Raw genomic sequence first — 24,606 nt, forward strand, 5'->3', positions numbered from 1 at the left:
CTGCCTATGCAGCATGCGATCAACATCATCATATACCATACATTATACTCACCCATATGATTCACTCTTTTCATTGTATGCAAGTGAAATATCTTGTAAATGCTCCGATGGAATATATTTCACAGTTGACTTGAATTTTGAACACCGGGCTGCTGATGATTTTGTCTTTAAAAATCCTAAGCCACAGATCTATGTGAAATAGTTGAACACATAAATTTCTGCAAAGTATACTGGTACATTGGATCTTATTTTTTACACTACCCTACTTATCCGGGTAAGAGCCCATGCCTAGACAAACGCCCACCCCCCACTTTTGACACAATTAAGACGTTGAGGTCTTTTTCTACACACAAAAATAACAAAAAAACAGCTTTCTATTTGTTGACTGTGGTTGTATTAACAGTTGACTTTCTTGAAGTCTGTCGTGATGCTTATAAAAATTCTTTAAATATAATTGTTAATTGCGTAAAACAAGGGGTGAACGCGAAATAGCTGTGACAGCTTTCTGCCTTCAGGGCAGCGCGTTCACTGCTGATTTTTTTCCCGAATCATAACAGTCAGCAAGTCTATAAAATTATATATTAAAGCAGAAACGGTAGTTCTCCTTTAGAAATATGTCATGACCCTAAAAAGGGCCGGCCGTTTGGTTTGTGCTTAGAAACGATTCAAGCAAATCATATAAGGAGAGCCGCCAAGCAAGTGTCATACTCGTTCGGCTTGTTAGCATCATCGACAATGGAACCAATGTTGCAATATTGTAGCAAACCCGTACCTGGGAGAGTGGTTGTAATCACGTTATTTGGGCTTTGTAAAATATTTGCTAGCAATTTTGCAATGTCACGCCGAAGACTGCCAACTTTTTTACCATCTTTCATCACCGCTATTGCATTTCTGTCATGAAAACTATTCTTCTGTCGTTGGATAAAAAAAAAATTTACTATTTCAAGTCCACCGCGATATCCATATAGTGAGACATTCCAACCACCGGAACTTGCTGAATGATAACTTTCAGCGTGATTGATAAGCGTTGAGTCTGATAAGAAAGCAATGTCACGATTTGACCTTTATGATGAAATACTAGTAGTGATGTCATTCTTAGCCAATCAGTAAAGCAGATGCATAAAGGTCACAGATGATTGCCAGACTGTAAACAAAAGCATCGTGTGCCATCGCAGCGGAGTGACCCCATTTTTCCTGTCTTTTTATTATGATTAGACATGAATGAAAAGTGTCAAGCTGACAGACTGCGAAATCCGTGGATTAAAAGTGCTAAGTCCAAATTGTGTGGGACGATATCAACGAACTTCAGGAATAAGTTGTAGGGATTTTGTTTGACGGCTACAGTGATGCCGACTTGGACTTTGAGGGTTTTGAGTTTGACGAAAATGGCAATGAATGTACAAATAAAGATCTGAGAAGTTTTTTCAAACAGCTATGAATTTTTATAATTTTTACTGTGTAAATTTGTAAATTATTATTGATCTTGTATGACAGTTGATTCGTAATTTGTCGAGACCGGTTTTACTTCTGATGTTGCATAGTGTTCATTTATTTCCATGTTTTCATTTGCCGTTCTATTCCTTGTCGCAGTTCGATCTGCGTGTTCTCAATTTTCGCAAATTTTTGTTTTTTTTGCCGGGGATCTCCTGGCAAATGCCCACCCCTATTTTTTGGCAATTTTCCATGTTCAAGACCCTGGGCTTATACCCAGATAAATACGGTATATATATAATAACAAAGCAATCATACTTGAGGTTTTTAACAAGAAGTCAAAAATATCACTTTTTACTAAAAATGCCAAAAAATATTCATCAAAATTAATGAATTTGAGATATCTTCTTGAAATGAACAAATCTGACAGAGGACTACTCCAAGAATCTATGTTGCAAATATGAAAGCATTTGGTTTAACGGTTTTGAAGAAGAAGACAAAAATGTGAAAAGTTGACGACAGACTACATACTACAGACGCTGGACAACGCCAGACAATCAGTAATATGAAGAGCTCTGCGTCATCGATTTTGTCACTGATAAAGAATTGTTTGACTAATTTGTCAAATGTCATCATTATAGGGTTGTGTACTGTCTCCAACAATAGGCATTTTGTTCAAAATCTATGTGAAGAATGCTAGCTACTAAATGGGACAAGCAGACAGATGGAATAGCTCTGCTATACTCTGCTAGCAATAATAAGTGCATGCATAGTTACAGAAACATCAAAATGGTGAAAAAAATAACCTTGGCTTTGTTTCCATTCTAGTTCAAGCCCCATTTGAGAGAATTTGCATAGTGAAATAACGATACATACCTTCACAGTGTCTTTTTGATCTTTCAGTAAGAAACTTTTACTGCTTATTCTTCTTATTAACATTGGACGTTCTCTCCTATGTAAATGATGTACAGCTCTGCATACTTTGACTGATAGTTCTATTTTATCTTTCCAGGTCTGAGCAACTTGTTTGTCTGCAAGTACTTTTTCTAAATTATACGGAATGTATTCCATCACTACCCAATAAATTCCTGAAAAAAAAAGTACAACTGTATATATTCAGTTATTGATTATCAGTATGTAATTTTCTTCAAATAATCATTTTTATTGATTCAAATTTTGTTCTGTATGTGCAAATTGCAAGTGCTAGTGACGAGACATAGTGCATTTTGCCACAGAAGTTATATTCATGTTTGGGACTACATGACAGGGCTGTGTGGCCATCTCTCTGTCAAATGGCAATTTGTAATGCACTATCCCGGTGTCAACCAGGCCCAGTCGAACACAAGCACCTGCGGACCTTAACCAAGGGGCCCCCAATGAATGAATCTCGGCCAGTAGAATTGGCCTGCCCATTGAGTCTGTGGCACACTCACCCAGGTAGGAATCGACCCTTTGATGTTCAGCCTAAGGTATGATTTGAACTTGGGTCTACCAATCATGAGTCTGGTGCAACAACCACTATGCTACCAGTGACCGGTTATCTGGCTATCGAAAACTGACTTATCATTGGTCAATTCAATTCAATTCGTTTATTTAAAGTAATTTTGAAATACCTAGCCAAGGGCTAATATCACTGACTAAAAATTTCATCAAACAAAAGCAAAAATTCCAAATACCAAACACAGAGAAAAACAAAAGTAAGACTTCACAACTAATTAATATATCAGCAGCTAACAATCACAACACTACTCATTAGCATAACAATCACAACACTACTCATTAGCATAACAATCACAACACTACTCATTAGCATAACAATCACAACACTACTCATTAGCATATAGAAACATATATAATATGGTGTTAAAGAGCACAGTAACATTAGTTTGTTGTCTCTTTACTCAAATACTTTAGGTCCATAGACTACATGTGATTAAAGTGCAAATTCCTAAGCTGCCACCCCCCAACAAATGGTTTAGCCCTTTGATTGGTTCAGTTTGGCTTGCAACATCCTAATTTTAAATCCTTTGCAGAAAATGTGCAATGTAGCAGAAACCTTAATTTGGTTATGTTAGAAAACAGAGAACATAAGAATACTGAAAACATGTCTTGAAAGTGAATATTCATGCAGTGTCATGCATCCATCAAAAGACAATTTTGTCCTACCTAATAATTTTATTAAGTAGTAGGTAATAAAATAAGTGCACAGGGTTTGAAGAAGGATAAGAGTCTAAAAATAACGAAAACATTTCTTATTACCTTTTTCAGAATCACAACAGACCCCAACGCCTCCGACAACAAAGTCACTTTCCACAACTTTCAGGTTGCCATACTCATTCAACAGCACTTGTCGAAATAAATTTGTAGTACTTTGACTGTAATGACAGAGATAATCTTAGTTTAATAGAACACATTTTTCATAACCTAATAACTTAGGCAAATGCAGTCATATTCTTCCACAGTCAGCTAAAATAAATGTGATTGACTTTCGATGTTATATTGTATACATTTCATTTTGTGTAATGCATTTGTACAAAATTTTTGTCAATTGGCATTTTTGAATTTGATCTGAAAAACATTATGATCCCATTATCTTTAATGTATCTACCAGGTCTGAAAATTTTTTATCATTATTTTAAATGTGTAGTACCTTTTGAATTATGCTATTTAATTTTTGTTAAAATATTATAATTATTAAAATGGCCTCTCTTTCAGTTCTTCTGAAACATGAAGTGTTTGTAGGCGCTCAACTCATGCCGGGGTCTATTGAGCTATCTTGATTTGGATCGGAAAAAAATGGCTGCCAGGCGGCCATTTTGTATCTGGTCTGAAAAACAAAAAGGCTAATCATCAGGGACCCATGAAAACATGTATATGTACCAAATTTAAATACAGTCCATGTAAACACAACTGAAATCTGATTCCAGAAATGCTTGATTTTTTTAACATTATTGCTATTCACCAATCTTTAATCTGATCATCCATGGAATATATTGGGGATGCACTCCACTAGGATTCCCCATGTATATATTAACTTTTTTGTGTGTGTGTGTGTGCTGTCTTCACATATTAACTCTACTTTAGTTAGGTGGTAAAATCCGGCAACATCCCACAAATTTGTTTTTTGAATACTTTTGCACCAAATATATCTCCTACAAATTTTGGAGTAAAAACCTCGGACATATCTAATTCTACTCAGTGTGAGTGTGGGCCCAAAGTTACTATTTGTTTGTTTTTTGATATCTTTTTTTGATGTTGAAGAAGTTTGATGTTGAAGTTAGGATAGCTTTCACTCAGGAATGTTTTTTTTTAACTCTTCTGTGCTAATATTGGTGTTAATTGACAGATGGACAAATATTAAAAAACACTTATGTCCTACTTGTTTTCATGACAACTGACAACAAGATTTTGGTTGTTTCTTTGAATCAAAATCTTGAACATATCTCATTCTAATTTTTTCAAGTCAGAAAATTAATGCGAATTTTTAATCTTGCATTAATCTTTAATTATCATTATAGACAAGGTTTTTGGAATTAGATGAAATATATAGCGCAACACTTCATTTAGACCTCATGCACTCAGATATTGTTTTTGCACATATAATTACAAATATCATTCATGGTTTATCTTGTTATGGCAGAACTGATTATATTATCATGCCACACACTAAAAAATATTAACAATGGTTCTCACAACCATATGTTATTTCCGTCCAGTTACAAATAACCTCTAATTTCATAAGGAATGTTCTCATGAAAAAATTGTCAATGAATAATTAAATATGTAACATGTAGTTCCAGTTTTCGGGTCAATCTACTATTGACATACTTATAAATAAATCTCAATAAAGATCATATTGAATGAATCTGTTGAATCTAAACATGTAGAATATTTCAATGAGAGACTCAAGCTTACCCTACTTTTGCCAATGTAAATAGCTTACCCTACTTTTGGCAATGTAAATTGCTTACCCTACTTTTGGCAATGTAAATTGTTTACCCTACTTTTGGCAATGTAAATTGTTTACCCTACTTTTGGCAATGTAAATTGCTTACCCTACTTTTGGCAATGTAAATTGCTTACCCTACTTTTGGCAATGTAAATTGCTTACCCTACTTTTGGCAATGTAAATTGTTTACCCTACTTTTGGCAATGTAAATTGTTTACCCTACTTTTGGCAATGTAAATTGTTTACCCTACTTTTGGCAATGTAAATTGCTTACCCTACTTTTGGCAATGTAAATTGCTTACTCTACTTTTGGCAATGTAAATTGTTTACCCTACTTTTGGCAATGTAAATTGTTTACCCTACTTTTGGCAATGTAAATTGTTTACCCTACTTTTGGCAATGTAAATTGTTTACCCTACTTTTGGCAATGTAAATTGTTTACCCTACTTTTGGCAATGTAAATTGTTTACCCTACTTTTGGCAATGTAAATTGTTTACCCTACTTTTGGCAATGTAAATTGTTTACCCTACTTTTGGCAATGTAAATTGTTTACCCTACTTTTGGCAATGTAAATTGTTTACCCTACTTTTGGCAATGTAAATTGTTTACCCTACTTTTGGCAATGTAAATTGTTTACCCTACTTTTGGCAATGTAAATTGTTTACCCTACTTTTGGCAATGTAAATTGTTTACCCTACTTTTGGCAATGTAAATTGTTTACCCTACTTTTGGCAATGTAAATTGCTTACTCTACTTTTGGCAATGTAAATTGCTTACCCTACTTTTGGCAATGTAAATTGCTTACTCTACTTTTGGCAATGTAAACTGCTTACCCTACTTTTGGCAATGTAAATTGCTTACTCTACTTTTGGCAATGTAAATTGCTTACTCTACTTTTGGCAATGTAAATTGCTTACCCTACTTTTGGCAATGTAAATTGCTTACTCTACTTTTGGCAATGTAAATTGCTTACCCTACTTTTGGCAATGTAAATTGCTTACTCTACTTTTGGCAATGTAAATTGCTTACCCTACTTTTGGCAATGTAAATTGCTTACTCTACTTTTGGCAATGTAAATTGTTTACCCTACTTTTGGCAATGTAAATTGCTTACCCTACTTTTGGCAATGTAAATTGCTTACCCTACTTTTGGCAATGTAAATTGTTTACCCTACTTTTGGCAATGTAAATTGCTTACCCTACTTTTGGCAATGTAAATTGCTTACCCTACTTTTGGCAATGTAAATTGTTTACCCTACTTTTGGCAATGTAAATTGTTTACCCTACTTTTGGCAATGTAAATTGTTTACCCTACTTTTGGCAATGTAAATTGTTTACCCTACTTTTGGCAATGTAAATTGCTTACCCTACTTTTGGCAATGTAAATTGTTTACCCTACTTTTGGCAATGTAAATTGTTTACCCTACTTTTGGCAATGTAAATTGCTTACCCTACTTTTGGCAATGTAAATTGCTTACCCTACTTTTGGCAATGTAAATTGTTTACCCTACTTTTGGCAATGTAAATTGTTTACCCTACTTTTGGCAATGTAAATTGCTTACCCTACTTTTGGCAATGTAAATTGCTTACCCTACTTTTGGCAATGTAAATTGTTTACCCTACTTTTGGCAATGTAAATTGTTTACCCTACTTTTGGCAATGTAAATTGTTTACCCTACTTTTGGCAATGTAAATTGCTTACTCTACTTTTGGCAATGTAAATTGCTTACCCTACTTTTGGCAATGTAAATTGCTTACCCTACTTTTGGCAATGTAAATTGTTTACCCTACTTTTGGCAATGTAAATTGTTTACCCTACTTTTGGCAATGTAAATTGTTTACCCTACTTTTGGCAATGTAAATTGTTTACCCTACTTTTGGCAATGTAAATTGCTTACCCTACTTTTGGCAATGTAAATTGCTTACTCTACTTTTGGCAATGTAAATTGTTTACCCTACTTTTGGCAATGTAAATTGTTTACCCTACTTTTGGCAATGTAAATTGTTTACCCTACTTTTGGCAATGTAAATTGTTTACCCTACTTTTGGCAATGTAAATTGCTTACCCTACTTTTGGCAATGTAAATTGCTTACCCTACTTTTGGCAATGTAAATTGTTTACCCTACTTTTGGCAATGTAAATTGCTTACCCTACTTTTGGCAATGTAAATTGTTTACCCTACTTTTGGCAATGTAAATTGCTTACCCTACTTTTGGCAATGTAAATTGCTTAATTGCAACTGTTCGTCCATTATAAATAGCTTTGAAAATCTTGCAAGTAGATCCTTGATGCAACTCATCCCCAAGAATGATTGAGTCTGGATGTATCAAATATTTATCACCTTCAGAACATACAGGCTGTCCTAAAAAATAAATATTACATATTAAAAATATGTACAACATTATCAATAGCCTTACCTTTATCAGTCATGCCTACAGCCTTACCTCTATCAGTCACACCTACAGCCTTACCTCTATCAGTCACACCTACAGCCTTACCTTTATCAGTCACACCTACAGCCTTACCTTTATCAGTCACACCTACAGCCTTACCTTTATCAGTCACACCTACAGCCTTACCTCTATCAGTCACACATACAACCTTACCTTTATCAGTCACACCTACAACCTTACCTTTATCAGTCACACCTACAACCTTACCTCTATCAGTCACACCTACAGCCTTACCTTTATCAGTCACACCTACAGCCTTACCTCTATCAGTCACACCTACAGCCTTACCTTTATCAGTCACACCTACAACCTTACCTTTATCAGTCACACCTACAGCCTTACCTTTATCAGTTACACCTACAGCCTTACCTTTATCAGTTACACCTACAGCCTTACCTCTATCAGTCACACCTACAACCTTACCTCTATCAGTCACACCTACAACCTTACCTTTATCAGTCACACCTACAACCTTACCTCTATCAGTCACACCTACAGCCTTACCTTTATCAGTCACACCTACAGCCTTACCTCTATCAGTCACACCTACAGCCTTACCTCTATCAGTCACACCTACAGCCTTACCTCTATCAGTCATGCCTACAGCCTTACCTTTATCAGTCATGCCTACAGCCTTATCTTTATCAGTCACACCTACAGCCTTACCTTTATCAGTCATGCCTACAGCCTTATCTTTATCAGTCACACCTACAGCCTTACCTTTATCAGTCATGCCTACAGCCTTATCTTTATCAGTCACACCTACAGCCTTACCTTTATCAGTCATGCCTACAGCCTTATCTTTATCAGTCACACCTACAGCCTTACCTTTATCAGTCATGCCTACAGCATTACCTTTATCAGTCATGCCTACAGCCATATCTTTATCAGTCATGCCTACAGCCTTACCTTTATCAGTCACACCTACAGCCTTACCATTATCAGTCATGCCTACAGCCTTATCTGTATCAGTCACACCTACAGCCTTACCTTTATCAGTCACACCTACAGCCTTACCTTTATCAGTCATGCCTACAGCCTTATCTTTATCAGTCACACCTACAGCCTTACCTTTATCAGTCATGCCTACAGCCTTATCTTTATCAGTCACACCTACAGCCTTACCTTTATCAGTCATGCCTACAGCCTTATCTTTATCAGTCACACCTACAGCCTTACCTTTATCAGTCATGCCTACAGCATTACCTTTATCAGTCATGCCTACAGCCTTATCTTTATCAGTCACAAGAAAACAGCCTTACCTTTATCAGTCATGCCTACAGCATTACCTTTATCAGTCACGCCTACAGCCTTACCTCTATCAGTCACGCCTACAGCCTTACCTCTATCAGTCACGCCTACAGCCTTACCTTTATCAGTCACGCCTACAGCCTTACCTTTATCAGTCACGCCTACAGCCTTACCTTTATCAGTCACGCCTACAGCCTTACCTTTATCAGTCACGCCTACAGCCTTACCTTTATCCGTCACGCCTACAGCCTTACCTTTATCAGTCACGCCTACAGCCTTACCTTTATCAGTCACGCCTACAGCCTTACCTTTATCAGTCACGCCTACAGCCTTACCTTTATCAGTCACACCTACAGCCTTACCTTTATCAGTCACACCTACAGCCTTACCTTTATCAGTCACACCTACAGCCTTACCTTTATCAGTCACACCTACAGCCTTACCTTTATCAGTCACACCTACAGCCTTATCTTTATCAGTCACACCTACAGCCTTACCTTTATCAGTCACACCTACAGCCTTACCTTTATCAGTCACACCTACAGCCTTACCTTTATCAGTCACACCTACAGCCTTACCTTTATCAGTCATGCCTACAGCCTTACCTTTATCAGTCACACCTACAGCCTTACCTTTATCAGTCACACCTACAGCCTTACCTTTATCAGTCACACCTACAGCCTTACCTTTATCAGTCACACCTACAGCCTTACCTTTATCAGTCATGCCTACAGCCTTACCTTTATCAGTCACACCTACAGCCTTACCTTTCTCTGCCATGCCCACAGCCTTGCCTTTCTCTGTCATGCCTACATCCTTACCTTTATCAGTCACACCTACAGCCTTACCTTTCTCTGCCATGCCCACAGCCTTGCCTTTCTGTCATGCCTACATCCTTACCTTTCTCTGTCATGCCTACAGCCTTACCTTTCTCTGTCATGCCTACATCCTTACCTTTCTCTGTCATGCCTATAGCCTTACCTTTCTCTATCCACTTACAATGTACATCCTATAAACTTAATTTGATCTTGTTTTCATTTTGTGTATGTATCATGGTACATTAAGAATTGTAGTGTTTTTAGATTGGTTGAGACTGGTCATACATTTGTTCTTCTTGTGTTGTCTGTCAACAGCAGACGCATAGATCACTTTGATTCATATCCTAGCCATGTTATTTACACGATGGACCATTGCAACCCAACACTTCACTGTCACACATACATTTTTACCTTTTTCTGTAACACCTACAAACAAAAGAGAATTATAGGTAGCATCAGGCTGGGCTGTATGCATCTGAATTTATGGAGGGAGCTAGTGTTCAGCAGTTAGTTGAAAACCACATCAAAACAGATTAATGTTAAGAGTTGCTTTTTGGCTGAAAAATTAACATAATGATTGCAATTTTTCTAAAATGGCTGTAAAATTGGGGGTCAAAAAAATAATACAATCATGAAAATAGGGATCAAAACAGTGAGAGTACCCCCCCCCCCCCCCCCCCCCCGGTACTAGACACCTTTCACACAAAAACATGATGATGTGACAATTAAAAATGAGACACTTTTTTTCAATAACAGAATAGAATAGAATAGAATATTGCTTTATTACAACGTTAAAGAAAATTTGACAATTCTTTTTTGGTTTCTACACATGTAGAAGGTAATAAAGTTAAAAACAAACAAAACAAAAAGTGTGACAAACAAACAAGAAAAAGTAAACTACTGTGGTAATATTATTTGCTCTCTTATTGTATACGCTGTTTTGATATATTTAATTAACCCCAGTAATTGTTGTCTAGTATGGGCATTCATAATACATATAAAATTGTCCTTGTTTTTGATAGCATTGATGTTACCAAACAAGGAATATAATTCCTGTCTTTCAGATTCATAAAGTACACATTCTGTGATAAAGTGCACTTCATCCTCTATGACTTGGCACTTGATGCATTTTCTGTCCTCAATATTTGTTTTTGGTTGTGTATGTCTACCTGTTTCTATATGTAATTTGTGGCTGCTCAGTCTGAATTTGCTTAGAATTCTGATTGCCTGTCTATCATTAAGCTGATCTATGTAGACTTCTTGTTTTATATCATTTTTGAAAAGCTGATATGTTCTGAGTTTTGAATCAGCCCTTTGCATGTCCTTCTTCCAGATATCAAGACAGTGACTTGCAGAGATTTGTTGAAAGTTTAGCTTTGTGACATCTTGGTTAATACTGTATTCCTTTTTAATTTTTGTTTTTGACAGCCAATGATCATTCTGGGTGTGCATGACAGTTAGATGTTACTGTCATCGCCATATTGTTCCGAACACCAAAACAGCAACATTGCCAGCTAAGTTGCTGACTGCTTTGGTGTACACGCCTGAAGATCGTTATCTTACTTGACCCCCTTGGATCAAACTAACACCAAAAGGAGACGTCGCACTGATTACGAGGAACACACACAAGTCATGTGTTCTGGAAATCGGATCAAGGATTACACCCTCAATTTCAATGTATTTAAATATTACATGTACGTTGCCATATATTACAATGAATGAGATATCAAAATATAAGACACTCTGTATGTACAGTGTCGCACTAAAAGCGGCAACCCCCAAATTATAACGGAACGTTCTTTCTGTTGAAGTTTTGTGCACAAGTTTATCCCTGAGTTTATTATTACCGGGTACATTGCGTTGTCCAATCGTGAAAAAATTTTGTTCGTAATTTTTTTTTCACGACTATTTTAATAATTTCACAATGCAAAATTCTAGGTTCTTTGATCCTACAACCCGGTCATATATAGTACCAGAGGTACATTACTTGGGGTTTGCAACTACGGTGACATGATACCAAGATCCCGTTACAATCTCGCTCTCGCATAAGCGTTCCAACTCAGAAAAATGCAAATGCGCATGCCCGAGGTAACTAGGATACTGGGATGTCCAGGTGGATCAAAATAGCTGCCCACGATATGACGGATTACGATAACTATATTTTCTGTACATTTTCGATGTATTACATTTTTCACTACGATAGTGGCAAGAAAAGTTTTATTTTTTCATTACAAACCTTGAACATCAATATATATCATGTCAGAAGGTCGTAGCCTCAGTCTCGCTATCTACGAGATGAGACTTCAATGGGATCTTGACATGATGTCACCATACAGTACTATGCGAGTTGCAAACCCCAAGTAATGTACCTCTGATAGTACGTCAGTGGCTGAATGGATTTTCGCTGCGATATTTAGCCAATGAAACTGGGAGATCGATCAGTACTATACACGGCATACAGTACTCATTCCGCCCAACCTCCCGCTTTTATCGTTTTTTTTCCCGACCGCTTATCGCTTAATTTCCGACCGCTCGCTGCTTTCCGACCGGGAACCGACCGCTTTTTTTCCGCTCGCTCGCGTTCGCTTTTGTTCGCTCGCTCGCTCCTGCTATGGCTGGCTTTAGAAACATCGTCCACTTGCCAACCGACCGCTGGAGTAACAATGATCGTACATTGTATGTATAAACTTAAGTTTTTATTCATAATAAATTTAAGTTTTAATGACGATTCAAAACACAACGCCTATTGCTTCTCTGTTTTGGAACAAAGACGCCTTCAAATCACTTGACACATTGTAACGTTTGCTAGGGAAGTCGAACTGTGACCACAGGGAGCCCAGGAACTATAATCAGCTGTAATACGCAGTCTCTATGAACGGGGAGGGGGGGGGTATCGGCTGGTATCTAGTGTAAGAAATAGACAAGGGATGAAGGCTCCAGCCAGCTCACATTTTTTAAACTCGAAAAAACAGACGAAAAGAATGAAAAATAAAATATAAATTAGTTGCTTCTTCAAATTTCACCAAAGCCCTACCAACATTTTACCGATATCTGCAGAATAAATCAAGAAAACTACACAAATTTACTCCATTTAGGAATTCCTAACGGTTTGCCCGAACGCACGGCACAGTTGGAGGCGTGGTCTGTTCAGCATTTGTCAACAACCAATCACAAGACTGGTTACGAACCACATCGAGGTCACGACTCGGTTAGCCTTGCTCAAATTTTTCTAAGACGCGGCAAACCCTGCTCATGACCGGAGACGTCGTCGAGATGCAGGTGTGATTCCTCTTAGCAACGCCACGGCGTTCTATTTATTTCCAAAGCGTGTGGTCGGCGCCTTTGATTGCGTTTATTTTGTTCTTTTATTCACGTAATCTATCACTGGCAGCGTTTGTTTTGTCGCGTCTCACAACTTAATGTCCAAGCTGACTTTGTTTTGACTGTAAGTGAACTACGTACAGCTCATGAAAGTATTTCGCCCAGAGTTCGCAAAAAACGGAATACCCTGCAAAATTTGAATCCTTTATTTTATAACGAGACATTGGGCGCAAAAATAAAAACCGTAATTGTAATTCAACAAGTTTATGTATCGTGTTAGTCCGCTTGCCAGCCGCCTAGTTAAAAAAACACGATCTCCATTGATGTCGGCTTCGACAACTTCGGACAAGTAAGATGGGCGTTGGCCGATATTACATTTGCAAGTATTGTATTTGTTTGACAAATTGTACACTACGGTCATTCTATAACAATCGATTGGTCGTTTTTTTTTCACAGTCTTACTATTCCTGCAGATATTCTTCAATTGTTATAGGTGCCACGGATTTTAACACAACTACAACTTGACCCGTGTTAAACCCAAACCATGCGTGCATGACAACAGTCACCCGACACACGGTTACTCAACGAATACCGTACTCTACAGTAGACATTTTTCGCTCTCCACCAAAAATAGAATGGTTTTATTTCATATTAGTTGTGTCTGTGTCAGTGCCGTATTTGATTTCACATATTTGGTTCAATCTTGTTTATGGTGGACATTATTACTACGCGTATGTATTATTACCAATTTTATAGCGAGTATGGCCGTGTGATCCACAGCATTTTTTCAACGGTCGTTTATAAATTTCTGAATGTATTTATTCTTATTTTAACATCATAAAAACAAATGAACTGTAAATGCGGGCAGTTGCGCTGTCGGGCGAGCGAGCGATTGCGCGAGCGGATATTTCCGGATTTGCGCGGTCTAAAAAAAAAGCGGAAATTGCGCGGTCGAATTGAACAAAGCGAGCGAAAAAAAATCGATCGAAATCCGGAAGCGGGCGGGAGGTTGGGCGAAATGAGTACTGTAGTCGAAAAACTCAGGGAAACAGGATCAACTCGCGCCTCTAAGTCGACCGGTCGCTCACGTACAAAGGGAATCACCAAAGTAGTGGAATTTATTGAGTTTTTGAAGGCCAACAAAGCATCTATGTCAGCTAGCGAAGTGAAAGGAAAGCTGCTGGATGAGGGTGTTTGTACACCCAACACACTGCCATCCACAAAAACCGTATACTACACATTCAAGCGAGATTTAGACTACTCGTATACAAAAATTACGTCTATTCCGAAAGAAAAGCTGACGGAACATAACATGGGCAGAATCATGAATTATATCGACATGATTTCTCAACTTGATCCTTTTCCGTGTTCATTTTTTTTTTATACGGCGGGCAATCGTGTCTGTGGACATGTTTCAGTCGGTCAGTCGGCAGTGGAAGTGCAAAGATACTACTCATTCAACATAAATTTTACCGTGAATTCAGTTTATTGCATAGCCCGCTTGGTGTGACCATTTCAATATTCTCCGCGGTCCTTCAAATGGAATGGGGCTATTTAGTAGTAGATGGTCAGCCGTAAGTTGGAGAAGGTGACACTGTTGTGATGGACAATTGTGGTTTTCATCACGGTAATTTCACCGAACCCATTCTCCGTGAGATGCTCGATGCCAGACAGGTCACTCTTGTTTCAGCCTCCATATAGCCCAGAATTTAATACCTGCAAGCTTTGTTTGTGTTGATTGACTGCCGTGTCTTGTTCAATATGTTGATGCAACAAAATATACAGGCTTGGTACACAGGCCTGTGCTGAATTTGGTACATTTGGCTTGGGTAAGAAAGATGTGGCAATCTATATACCATTCAGAGCACACACGCAAGTCCAACATTTCGATTTCCAGTTAGCTTCCTGGCGACACAACTATTGTCGGTCACAGGGACTAATTGTGGGGGCCCAATCAAGTTATTGGTTCAATTTATTTTTACTAATCAATATTAATGTACATTGCATAAGCTACTTAATAATAAACAAAACAAGCACACGGAGAGAAATACTTACACTGCCCACATTGAGTCGAGAAGCGCCCCCTCTTAAAAATGAGTTGAGCCGAGGAGGTCAAGAAAGATAACGATCTTTAGACGCGTACACCAAAGCAGTCAGCAACTTAGCTGGCAATGTTGCTGTTTTGGTGTTCGGAACAATATGGCGATGACAGTAGAACCAAGACTTCCTTAGGGCCTGTCACCCCAAACTCTAATCTTAGACATTGATGTAACGCCAAGAATATTACACAAACAAGATGGTAGAGTTTAATGCAATGTCCTGTTCTTTTTATTTCTGGACCAGTGTAAACAAAAGCAAAAACAAAAAAACCTGTATAATAAATAAATAATACAAATCAGTATACACAACATAAATACATAAATATTCATAAATGTACACAACATAAATACATAAATATACATAAATATACACAACATCTCAGAGGCACATTACCATTCAATGCTATGCCAAATAGGCTGTCAATATTGTCAACAATATAAACAAGGTGTTTATATGCTGTTGACAACATCAGAATAACACATAAAGTAAGTAACCTCACTAGAAAATATATTGTATGGTTCACAATAGTTAACAATACTATAAATATGTAAATAAAGTAAACAAGTAAACATTTATATAAATAATCCCACAAAAAATACACAATCAAAACATACCCTGACTCAGTCTAGACAACCGCCACTGTAAACAGCTTCAATCAAATAGTGTAGTTCAGTTTCAGCTAACAGTCTAGGCACGAGATGGAAATGCATAAATTATACACTAAATCAAATTTACATCAAAACAGTCATAAAATATGAAATCATAAAGTGCGTGGTTAGAAAATGCATCAAGTATCACTCAAATGTCATCAGGAGTGCATAAGTATCTGGTTCTATATCATAAAGAACAATAACAAATTTCAATAAATCTTGCAGCCTATAACTGTCCATAGACGCTATGTATAAAATTTGTCAACAAACTTGAAATGTGAATTTCTCATAAAAAACATGAAATACAATGCTGAAGAAAATACAATATAAAATACATTGCTTACCAGTGACATTGGCATCAAAATGAATGATTGATGGCCAAAATTAACTCAGAAAAGAAAAATCTTCCGCCAACCTAGCAGAAGACAACATTAAAAATGGACGGATGCTGAAACATGACCTTTGACCGGTCAAAAGAAAGTAAATAAAGAAATTGTTCTCCGATAAAAATAGTATTAAATCCAAGCATTGCATTATCAAAGATATGAAATTACAACAATAGGGCACTTTACAATGTCAGAAAAATCATTTCACAGAAAAATCTCAAAATTACCAAAAATCGTCTCAAGAGGGCGCTGTGTTCAATTTCATGTCTCACACACTTCCCTGCTTAAAGTTGTTGTCTCAACAACTATGCAAATGAAAACAAAATACAATCTTGAAATACAAACGGTGTCATACGACAGAAAAATGAACTCAAAATACAACACTTGTAAGATCACAAATACAATGTTTGAATACTATCAAATACAATATTCAAAAGATCACAAATACAATGTTTGGGCCTATCAGTGAACTAGGTATCTCGGGCAAACAGTTGCATCATCAAAAGATTAGTCTGAGTAATATTATTGTTACTCTGTATAAGGCTAGCTAACACTGTCGGGTCAAGTTGTATGTTGGCAGTAGCTTCCTGTATGGCAGATTTTGGCAAATGGTGGGGGTTAGAATGTTGTCCTGCAGCTGCACGAGTAGTGCGTCTGGGGACGACAGGAGCATCGTCTGTCACCAATGGTTGTGAATCTACAGGAGTTTCTACAGGATGGGTATGTCCTGCAGTTTGTTCAAATGGATGCTTCCCTGCTTTGTCTGAAGACCTCAGTTGATCATTTTCTGAATCGCTAGGTTCCTGTCTATTTCCTGTGGATTCCCTTGGTGTAAAGGACACAGCTTGTGGACTTAGGGTGCACATTTCGTTCCACTGCCTACTATCCACACCAATATCGTACTCTTCGTCATCAGAGTTATTGCTAGACAGCTCATAAGACTCAATATTGTCAGGAACATAGTTGATCTCCATGCCTTTTGCAAGGATTCTGGAGTCTAACAATTCTGCTCGATGTACCGTCTTCCTTGGCAGGTCTCCATTAACAGGTTCAACTACATACGTGTTTCCTCCAGTGTCAAGCCGATCAACCACTCTGTACGGTTCTGGGTCCCATTTGTCCTGGATTTTGTTACGGCCTTTCACACTTCTATTCTTTAGGAATACACGGGCACCAAGCTGTAGATCAGTTTTATCAGCTTTACGGTCATTTGCTACTCTTCTTCTGAGAGCTTCCTTCTCTGTCTTCAGTGAGGCCATTTTGAAAGCTTCAGTCAATTTCTTATGATGGTCAGAAATCCATTCATCCATCTGTGCATCACCTTCCGTTACAGTGTCATTACCGAGTAGGTAATCAATAGGGAGTACTGGTTCCCTACCAAAGAACAAGTAGTGAGGTGTATAACCAGTAGACGAATGAGGAGTGCTATTATATGCATAGACTAATTCAGGTAACTGATCTGGCCATTTGCGTTTCTTGGCAGGAGAGAGGGTACGTAAACGATCGTGTAGGGTCCGATTAAAGCGCTCACATTGGCCGTTCCCTTCTGGGTGGTATGCAGTGGTTCGACTTTTAGTAATGCCATATACCTTGCAAAGCTCTCTCACTATTTGACTTTCAAAATTACGTCCTTGGTCACTGTGTAGTCTTCGTGGGACACCGAATCTGACAAACCAATCACGAACTAACACTCGTGCCACAGTTGTAGCTTTCTGGTCTCGCGTTGGTATAGCTTGTGTAAACTTAGTGAATACATCTGTGAGTACAAGTACATTCTCGATACCTGTGGAACTTGGCTCCAAGACGGTATAATCCATAGCAAGTACCTCTAGCGGTTTAGTTGCAGTCAGGGATCCCATTGTGGGGTGAAGGCTCTTCCCTGCTTTGGCAAAAGTACATCGTGAGCATTTACGACAATACTCTGCAATTTGAACAACCATTTCTGGCCAATAACATCTAGTTCGTGCTAAAGCTGTTGTTTTCTCAGCTGCCTGATGTCCAGCCTCATCATGGATTGCACTTAACACTTTGTCCTGGAGAGTCTCTGGCAAAACCAGTTGTTTAACTTCTGTGCCATCAGCATGTACTATACGATAGAGTACACCATTGTCTTCTCTGATGCGTTTCCAAGAACGTAGTAGTTTTCTCACTGGTTTGGACTCTTTCATCAGCTGACGTGTTGTGGGTGGATGTTTTGACTGCCAATAAAACCACAATCTAGAGATGTTATTATCTGCTTTCTGCATCTGGGCTAAGTCGACCTTTGATATGGATGGTAAAGTGGAGATGGTTTTTGGTTCGACCTTCTTGGATTTCACACGTATTTCATTGAGCAACACAGTAGCAGTCATACTTTGAATCTTCATACGGAGAGAGTTAGGTAGTGCAGTAGATAAACTAACGTCTGGAGCACATTCAGCAAAACAGCTACTTCTCACCTCTTCCAGTCTAACAGACATTGTATGAGGTTCGCTACCATGGCTAGTTTTTCTACTCAGGGAATCAGCATTCTGGTTACTTTTACCAGAGCGGTATTTTGTAGTAAACCGGAACTGTGCAAGTTCTGCTGCCCAACGCGTCTCAGTCGCTCCCAAACTAGCAGTTGTTTGTAAGTAACTCAGGGGATTGTTATCCGTATAAATCACAAACTCTGCACCAATCAACAGGTCCCTAAATTTTTCTGTCACTGCCCATTTAAGTGCTAACAATTCAAGCTTCATGCTTGAATAGTTCTGCATATTCCTCTCATTTGGCTTTAGACTTCTACTAGCGTAGGCCAGTACAACTATCTGGTCACCTTGTTTTTGTGAAAGTACAGCGCCTAGGCCCAAGAAACTTGCATCAGTCTCAAGTATCAAAGGTAGAGTGAAATCTGGATAACCTAAGATTGGAGGGGAAATTAGTGCTTTTTTCAAATTATTGAAAGCTACATCACAGGATTCATCCCAATGTTGTTTGACATCAACTGACAAATGGTTCTTGGCACTTTTCTTTCTCTTTCTTTTTGTCTTTGAGACTTTCTCAGATTCATCGGGCTTCTTCAGTAAGTTATGAAGCGGGGCAGCTATTTTGGCATACCCTGGAACAAACCTTCGATAGTAACCACTCAGTCCAAGGAATCCTCTCAGTTCTCGTTCAGTTTCAGGTCTAGACCACTCTTGAACAGCACGGATCTTCTCAGGATCTGGGGCTACACCTTCACTGGAAACCATGTGACCCAAGTAATGAACTTTAGTACCAAAGAGATGGCACTTCTCTGGTTTAACCTTAAGATTCAGTTCACCTAAACGAGTGAGCACAGTATCTAGTCTGGTAAGAGTTTCATCGAACGTTGACCCAAATACAAGAATATCGTCCAAGTACACCAGAAGAATTTGAAAGTTTAGGTCACCAAAAGCCTTGTCCATTAGTCTCATGAAGGTGGCAGGGGCATTGCATAAGCCAAAGGGCATTCTAGTATACTCGTATAAACCACCTGTACCAGTACGGAAAGCAGTTTTTTCAATGTCTTCTTCTGCAACAGGAAGTTGGTTGAATCCATGGGCAAGATCTAAACTGCAGAAATACTTCGCACTACCTAGAGCCTCTAATGCCTCTTCTATTCTGGGGAGTGGATATGCATCCTTGTGTGTCTTCATATTTAAAGAACGGTAATCGACACAGAGTCTCATCTTACCATTCTTTTTCCTCACAAGAACTATTGGTGAAGCATAGGGACTGCATGATTCACGTATGATGCCTCTGTCCAATGACTTGCGTATGTATTCTCGAACTTCCTCCCAATGATGTGGAGATACTCTGCGATGCCGCACCTTTACTGGTATGTTGTCAGTGGTTATTATTCTGTGTTTCACCAGGTCACAGTAACCGATATCATCTTCATCCTTACTAAATTTGTCATAGTGTTTGACAATTAGACTGTTTAATCTGACCTGTTCAGCATCACTAATCTTGTCAACCTTCATTCTTGAAACAAGTTCGTTCACTAATGATGTGTTCACATTAGCTTCTGACACTTGAACTTCATTCACATTTACTGTATGAAATTGTATAGATGGTTCCACAGAAGCAGTTTCAATCACACCAACTGGAGTACGAGGGAGTAAGTAAACATCATTATCGCTGAAATTTGCTACCTGCATGGGAATTCTACTACTATCATCAATTGTGACATAAGCTGTAGCAACAGTCACTCCATTTTGCAGTTCTGTAGCATGGGCTGTATGTCTCTCAAGCATTGCATAATGCACACAACCTTTTGGGCTGGGTTGAACTGACCCTTCAATGACGCTTAATGATCTAGCAGGCAGTAACACCGATTTTTTTCCAGCAACTCTGACATGTCTAACTTCAGGCTCCACAACACAAGTCTCCTGATTCACGACTGTAGTTTTGTAAGCCTCCAATATATGCAAAAGTTTAACTTCATCAGGTCTCAGCTTCTCACTTAATTTCTCAACAAACTGCTCACCATGCTTATCTACAAGTACCATTCTCATATCTCTGAAAACATTAGAACCTAAAACACCTGGTATCCTACGCTTGCGTGATTCAATAGGAGTATTTATTGGATCACGCACAACTAAAAAACCTAATTTATGGAAAGTGTGGTTAAACAATGTCACAGGAAGTTCTACATAGCCGGAGTATGGGATTTCCAGGCCCTGGGAACCAGTAATCTTGATGTATGCAGTGACATCCTGTAGTTTTTCCCCGTGAGCGAGGTGCTCACTGAAAAATTGTTCAGTCACTGTAGACACCTCAGCACCAGTGTCAATCAAACATGCTATTGCTGTCCCTGCAAACTTGGCAACAACTTCTGGACAATCTCCAACAATCTTGCTTATAACTGAGCCTCCATCAACTGTTTCACCCACCACACGGCTCTCAGCAGTAGGTTTAACTAGTTTAAACTTGGTGACTTAGGTACATTCTCTCTGCGGCGTGGCTTCTTATCAGGACAATCACAGCATAAGTGGTTTGTGGATCCGCAAGTCCAACAGTGCCTCTTACCATCTGGTGCAACAACAGGTTTTCTATTCACAGGCTTGGTCTGAGAGGATATGTGTGACTCTAACTGTTTCTGTAATGCAGCTATTTGTTCACCCTGCTTCAAGATCAATTCACGGTAGTCATCTTCAACTTTGACCTCTCGAACAGCAGCACTGTGCTTTACTTTAAATTTGACTCGCTGTCCCATCAGCTCCATAACACGGTCACGTGTGTCAAAGAAACTAAGCTCAGGCTGGTCAGTATTCAGTCTACGCAACTCCATTTTCAGACTCTCATCAGACACAGCTTCAGACAAACGATTTTTCAGCTGAATATCTCTGCCAAATTTAAAGGATGGATCAAGTTGTACCATACGGTCATACAAATTAACCAATTCTAGGGAACAGGAAATGAGATCTTCGCCATCGGTTTGCTTGTAAGAATAAAATCGTTGTTGAAGCTGGGGCAAACTATCTCCATCACCAAAGACTCTTGACAGTACAGCAAATATCTTTTGGGCATCGTACTGTTTTTCATTTCTTCCCAGTATTTCGTGTCTGGCCTTACCACCTAGATGTTCGATGAGGAAACTCGCACTTTCACCTGCATTAAGACCTCTGGATGTAATAATAGCTTGGGCATCCTCGATCCAGTCATTTACCGTCAGATCACTATCTGTTTCTGGTTTGCCTCTGAAGCGGTCAAGTTTCCTGCTGGGGGCAACATACACCATGCGACCAGTACTACTACTATTCACAGGGGGAGAACTGACCTCTACATTGGGTTTCAATCTCAGTTCTGCAACCAGACGTTTCACTTCTCTATCTGACACTTCAGCTTCAGCAATCGCACGGGCAGCTGCTTCATCTCTTTCCATCACAACTGACTCCAGCTGTTGGATCTTCAACTTTAAAGCTTGTACCTCCTGCTCGGTGTCTGAGTCAGACATGTTAATTCATATAATAATCAACACAGTTTACAAGCATGCATCAGTATACAATACAATCAATAAGAAAATTGCTGTACACTCAGAATTGATCATACAATAACAGTTCAATATGTGGACCATGCAAATGATTTTAGACAAAAATCACAGAGATACAAGTGAAATACATGTACAATATAAAATATAAGACCTGTTTACATACAACTACGCATGTGAGTATCACACTGTTACTAAAACAAAATAATTCTGACAAGTGTCAATGTTGATCTTCCGTACTCTTGGATAATTCACACCATTCAACGGTGAAATGGACGGTAAGTATATTTTCTTACTTCACATTAGTAGAAACACAGTTGCGATCTTCACAGTTAGTCCTCACGTCAACAGTCAGGGTTTTTAATAACACGGTGCAGAAATCCTGCCGACTACGCCATGATGTAACGCCAAGAATATTACACAAACAAGATGGTAGAGTTTAATGCAATGTCCTGTTCTTTTTATTTCTGGACCAGTGTAAACAAAAGCAAAAACAAAAAAACCTGTATAATAAATAAATAATACAAATCAGTATACACAACATAAATACATAAATATTCATAAATGTACACAACATAAATACATAAATATACATAAATATACACAACATCTCAGAGGCACATTACCATTCAATGCTATGCCAAATAGGCTGTCAATATTGTCAACAATATAAACAAGGTGTTTATATGCTGTTGACAACATCAGAATAACACATAAAGTAAGTAACCTCACTAGAAAATATATTGTATGGTTCACAATAGTTAACAATACTATAAATATGTAAATAAAGTAAACAAGTAAACATTTATATAAATAATCCCACAAAAAATACACAATCAAAACATACCCTGACTCAGTCTAGACAACCGCCACTGTAAACAGCTTCAATCAAATAGTGTAGTTCAGTTTCAGCTAACAGTCTAGGCACGAGATGGAAATGCATAAATTATACACTAAATCAAATTTACATCAAAACAGTCATAAAATATGAAATCATAAAGTGCGTGGTTAGAAAATGCATCAAGTATCACTCAAATGTCATCAGGAGTGCATAAGTATCTGGTTCTATATCATAAAGAACAATAACAAATTTCAATAAATCTTGCAGCCTATAACTGTCCATAGACGCTATGTATAAAATTTGTCAACAAACTTGAAATGTGAATTTCTCATAAAAAACATGAAATACAATGCTGAAGAAAATACAATATAAAATACATTGCTTACCAGTGACATTGGCATCAAAATGAATGATTGATGGCCAAAATTAACTCAGAAAAGAAAAATCTTCCGCCAACCTAGCAGAAGACAACATTAAAAATGGACGGATGCTGAAACATGACCTTTGACCGGTCAAAAGAAAGTAAATAAAGAAATTGTTCTCCGATAAAAATAGTATTAAATCCAAGCATTGCATTATCAAAGATATGAAATTACAACAATAGGGCACTTTACAATGTCAGAAAAATCATTTCACAGAAAAATCTCAAAATTACCAAAAATCGTCTCAAGAGGGCGCTGTGTTCAATTTCATGTCTCACACAACCCACCAGTACCCATTCACTATTCTAATCATGTATATGTAAGGTAGGTTCTCTGGTCAGCAAGTTGATAAAAGACACTAGTCCCCAAATTAATTTAGAAACGTAGCACAGGGCGACCGATGTGATATTTGGATAACTAAACTAATGCAATGAAGCGTCACACACCACAATGATTGATCAAGAACAAGACTAATATGATATATGTCAAAGGTCACTAGCATTTATTCAACCTTGCATGCAAATAGGGAAAATGGATTCCTGTACAGGGTGATAATATGGGGGAACTTCAACATACACTTTAGTTTGCAATAATGCACAATAATAATTAACAGCAGTCAGCAGTAAACAAGAGTCCACTAAGTATCTGAATATACCAATTATTGACAACAAGAGTTCACTACAATGTCCACGATCTCCTAACAACCGGGCGGTGATTAGGCGTTGCTAAGGTAATAATGTCACGACGCGTTGTTCAGCAATGTTGACGTTCCCGCGCGGTCACACACATAACGGTCACGCACTCATAACTTCAGGCATAGCCTCCGGCCTCTAGATCGACTTCGGCGAATAATACACACACGGGTTGACGAACATGGACTAGATGTATTTACTCGTGTATTGTAGAGCAATGTTGATGAAGGGTATATTAACTTAAATAAAGTCTCGACCATGCGTTCGTTGAAATCTTCATAAGTAGATTAACGGAGCGTAGATTGTTCATTCACTTT

General features: G+C 38.2%; 1 protein-coding gene and 1 long non-coding RNA gene across 3 annotated transcripts in view; both read right to left on the minus strand.

Annotated features, from left to right (window-relative positions):
- The window catches only part of LOC144349706 (mixed lineage kinase domain-like protein), a 33,559-nt gene that overhangs the window by 7,369 nt on the left and 1,584 nt on the right, over positions 1–24,606 (minus strand). The window contains exons 2-6 of the mRNA XM_085500539.1: positions 10,315–10,329; positions 7,587–7,743; positions 3,691–3,806; positions 2,308–2,519; positions 53–189 (exon numbers count right to left, since the gene is read on the minus strand). Coding sequence (XP_085356665.1) covers positions 53–189; positions 2,308–2,519; positions 3,691–3,806; positions 7,587–7,743; positions 10,315–10,329 — 637 coding nt within the window. The remainder of the gene's footprint in view (positions 1–52; positions 190–2,307; positions 2,520–3,690; positions 3,807–7,586; positions 7,744–10,314; positions 10,330–24,606) is intronic.
- On the minus strand, positions 22,770–23,881 carry LOC146742783 (uncharacterized). 2 transcript variants are annotated; one of them, XR_014929737.1, is made up of 3 exons: positions 23,562–23,881; positions 23,182–23,254; positions 22,770–22,837 (listed from the first exon to the last, which is right to left on the minus strand). It is a non-coding gene; the product is annotated as an uncharacterized LOC146742783 (long non-coding RNA). The 2 variants fall into 2 exon arrangements; XR_014929736.1 differs by having other exon boundaries at positions 23,182–23,881.

Source organism: Saccoglossus kowalevskii, chromosome 6 (genome assembly GCF_978046115.1).
Source record: "Saccoglossus kowalevskii chromosome 6, keSacKowa6.1, whole genome shotgun sequence".
NCBI lineage: Eukaryota > Metazoa > Hemichordata > Enteropneusta > Harrimaniidae > Saccoglossus > Saccoglossus kowalevskii.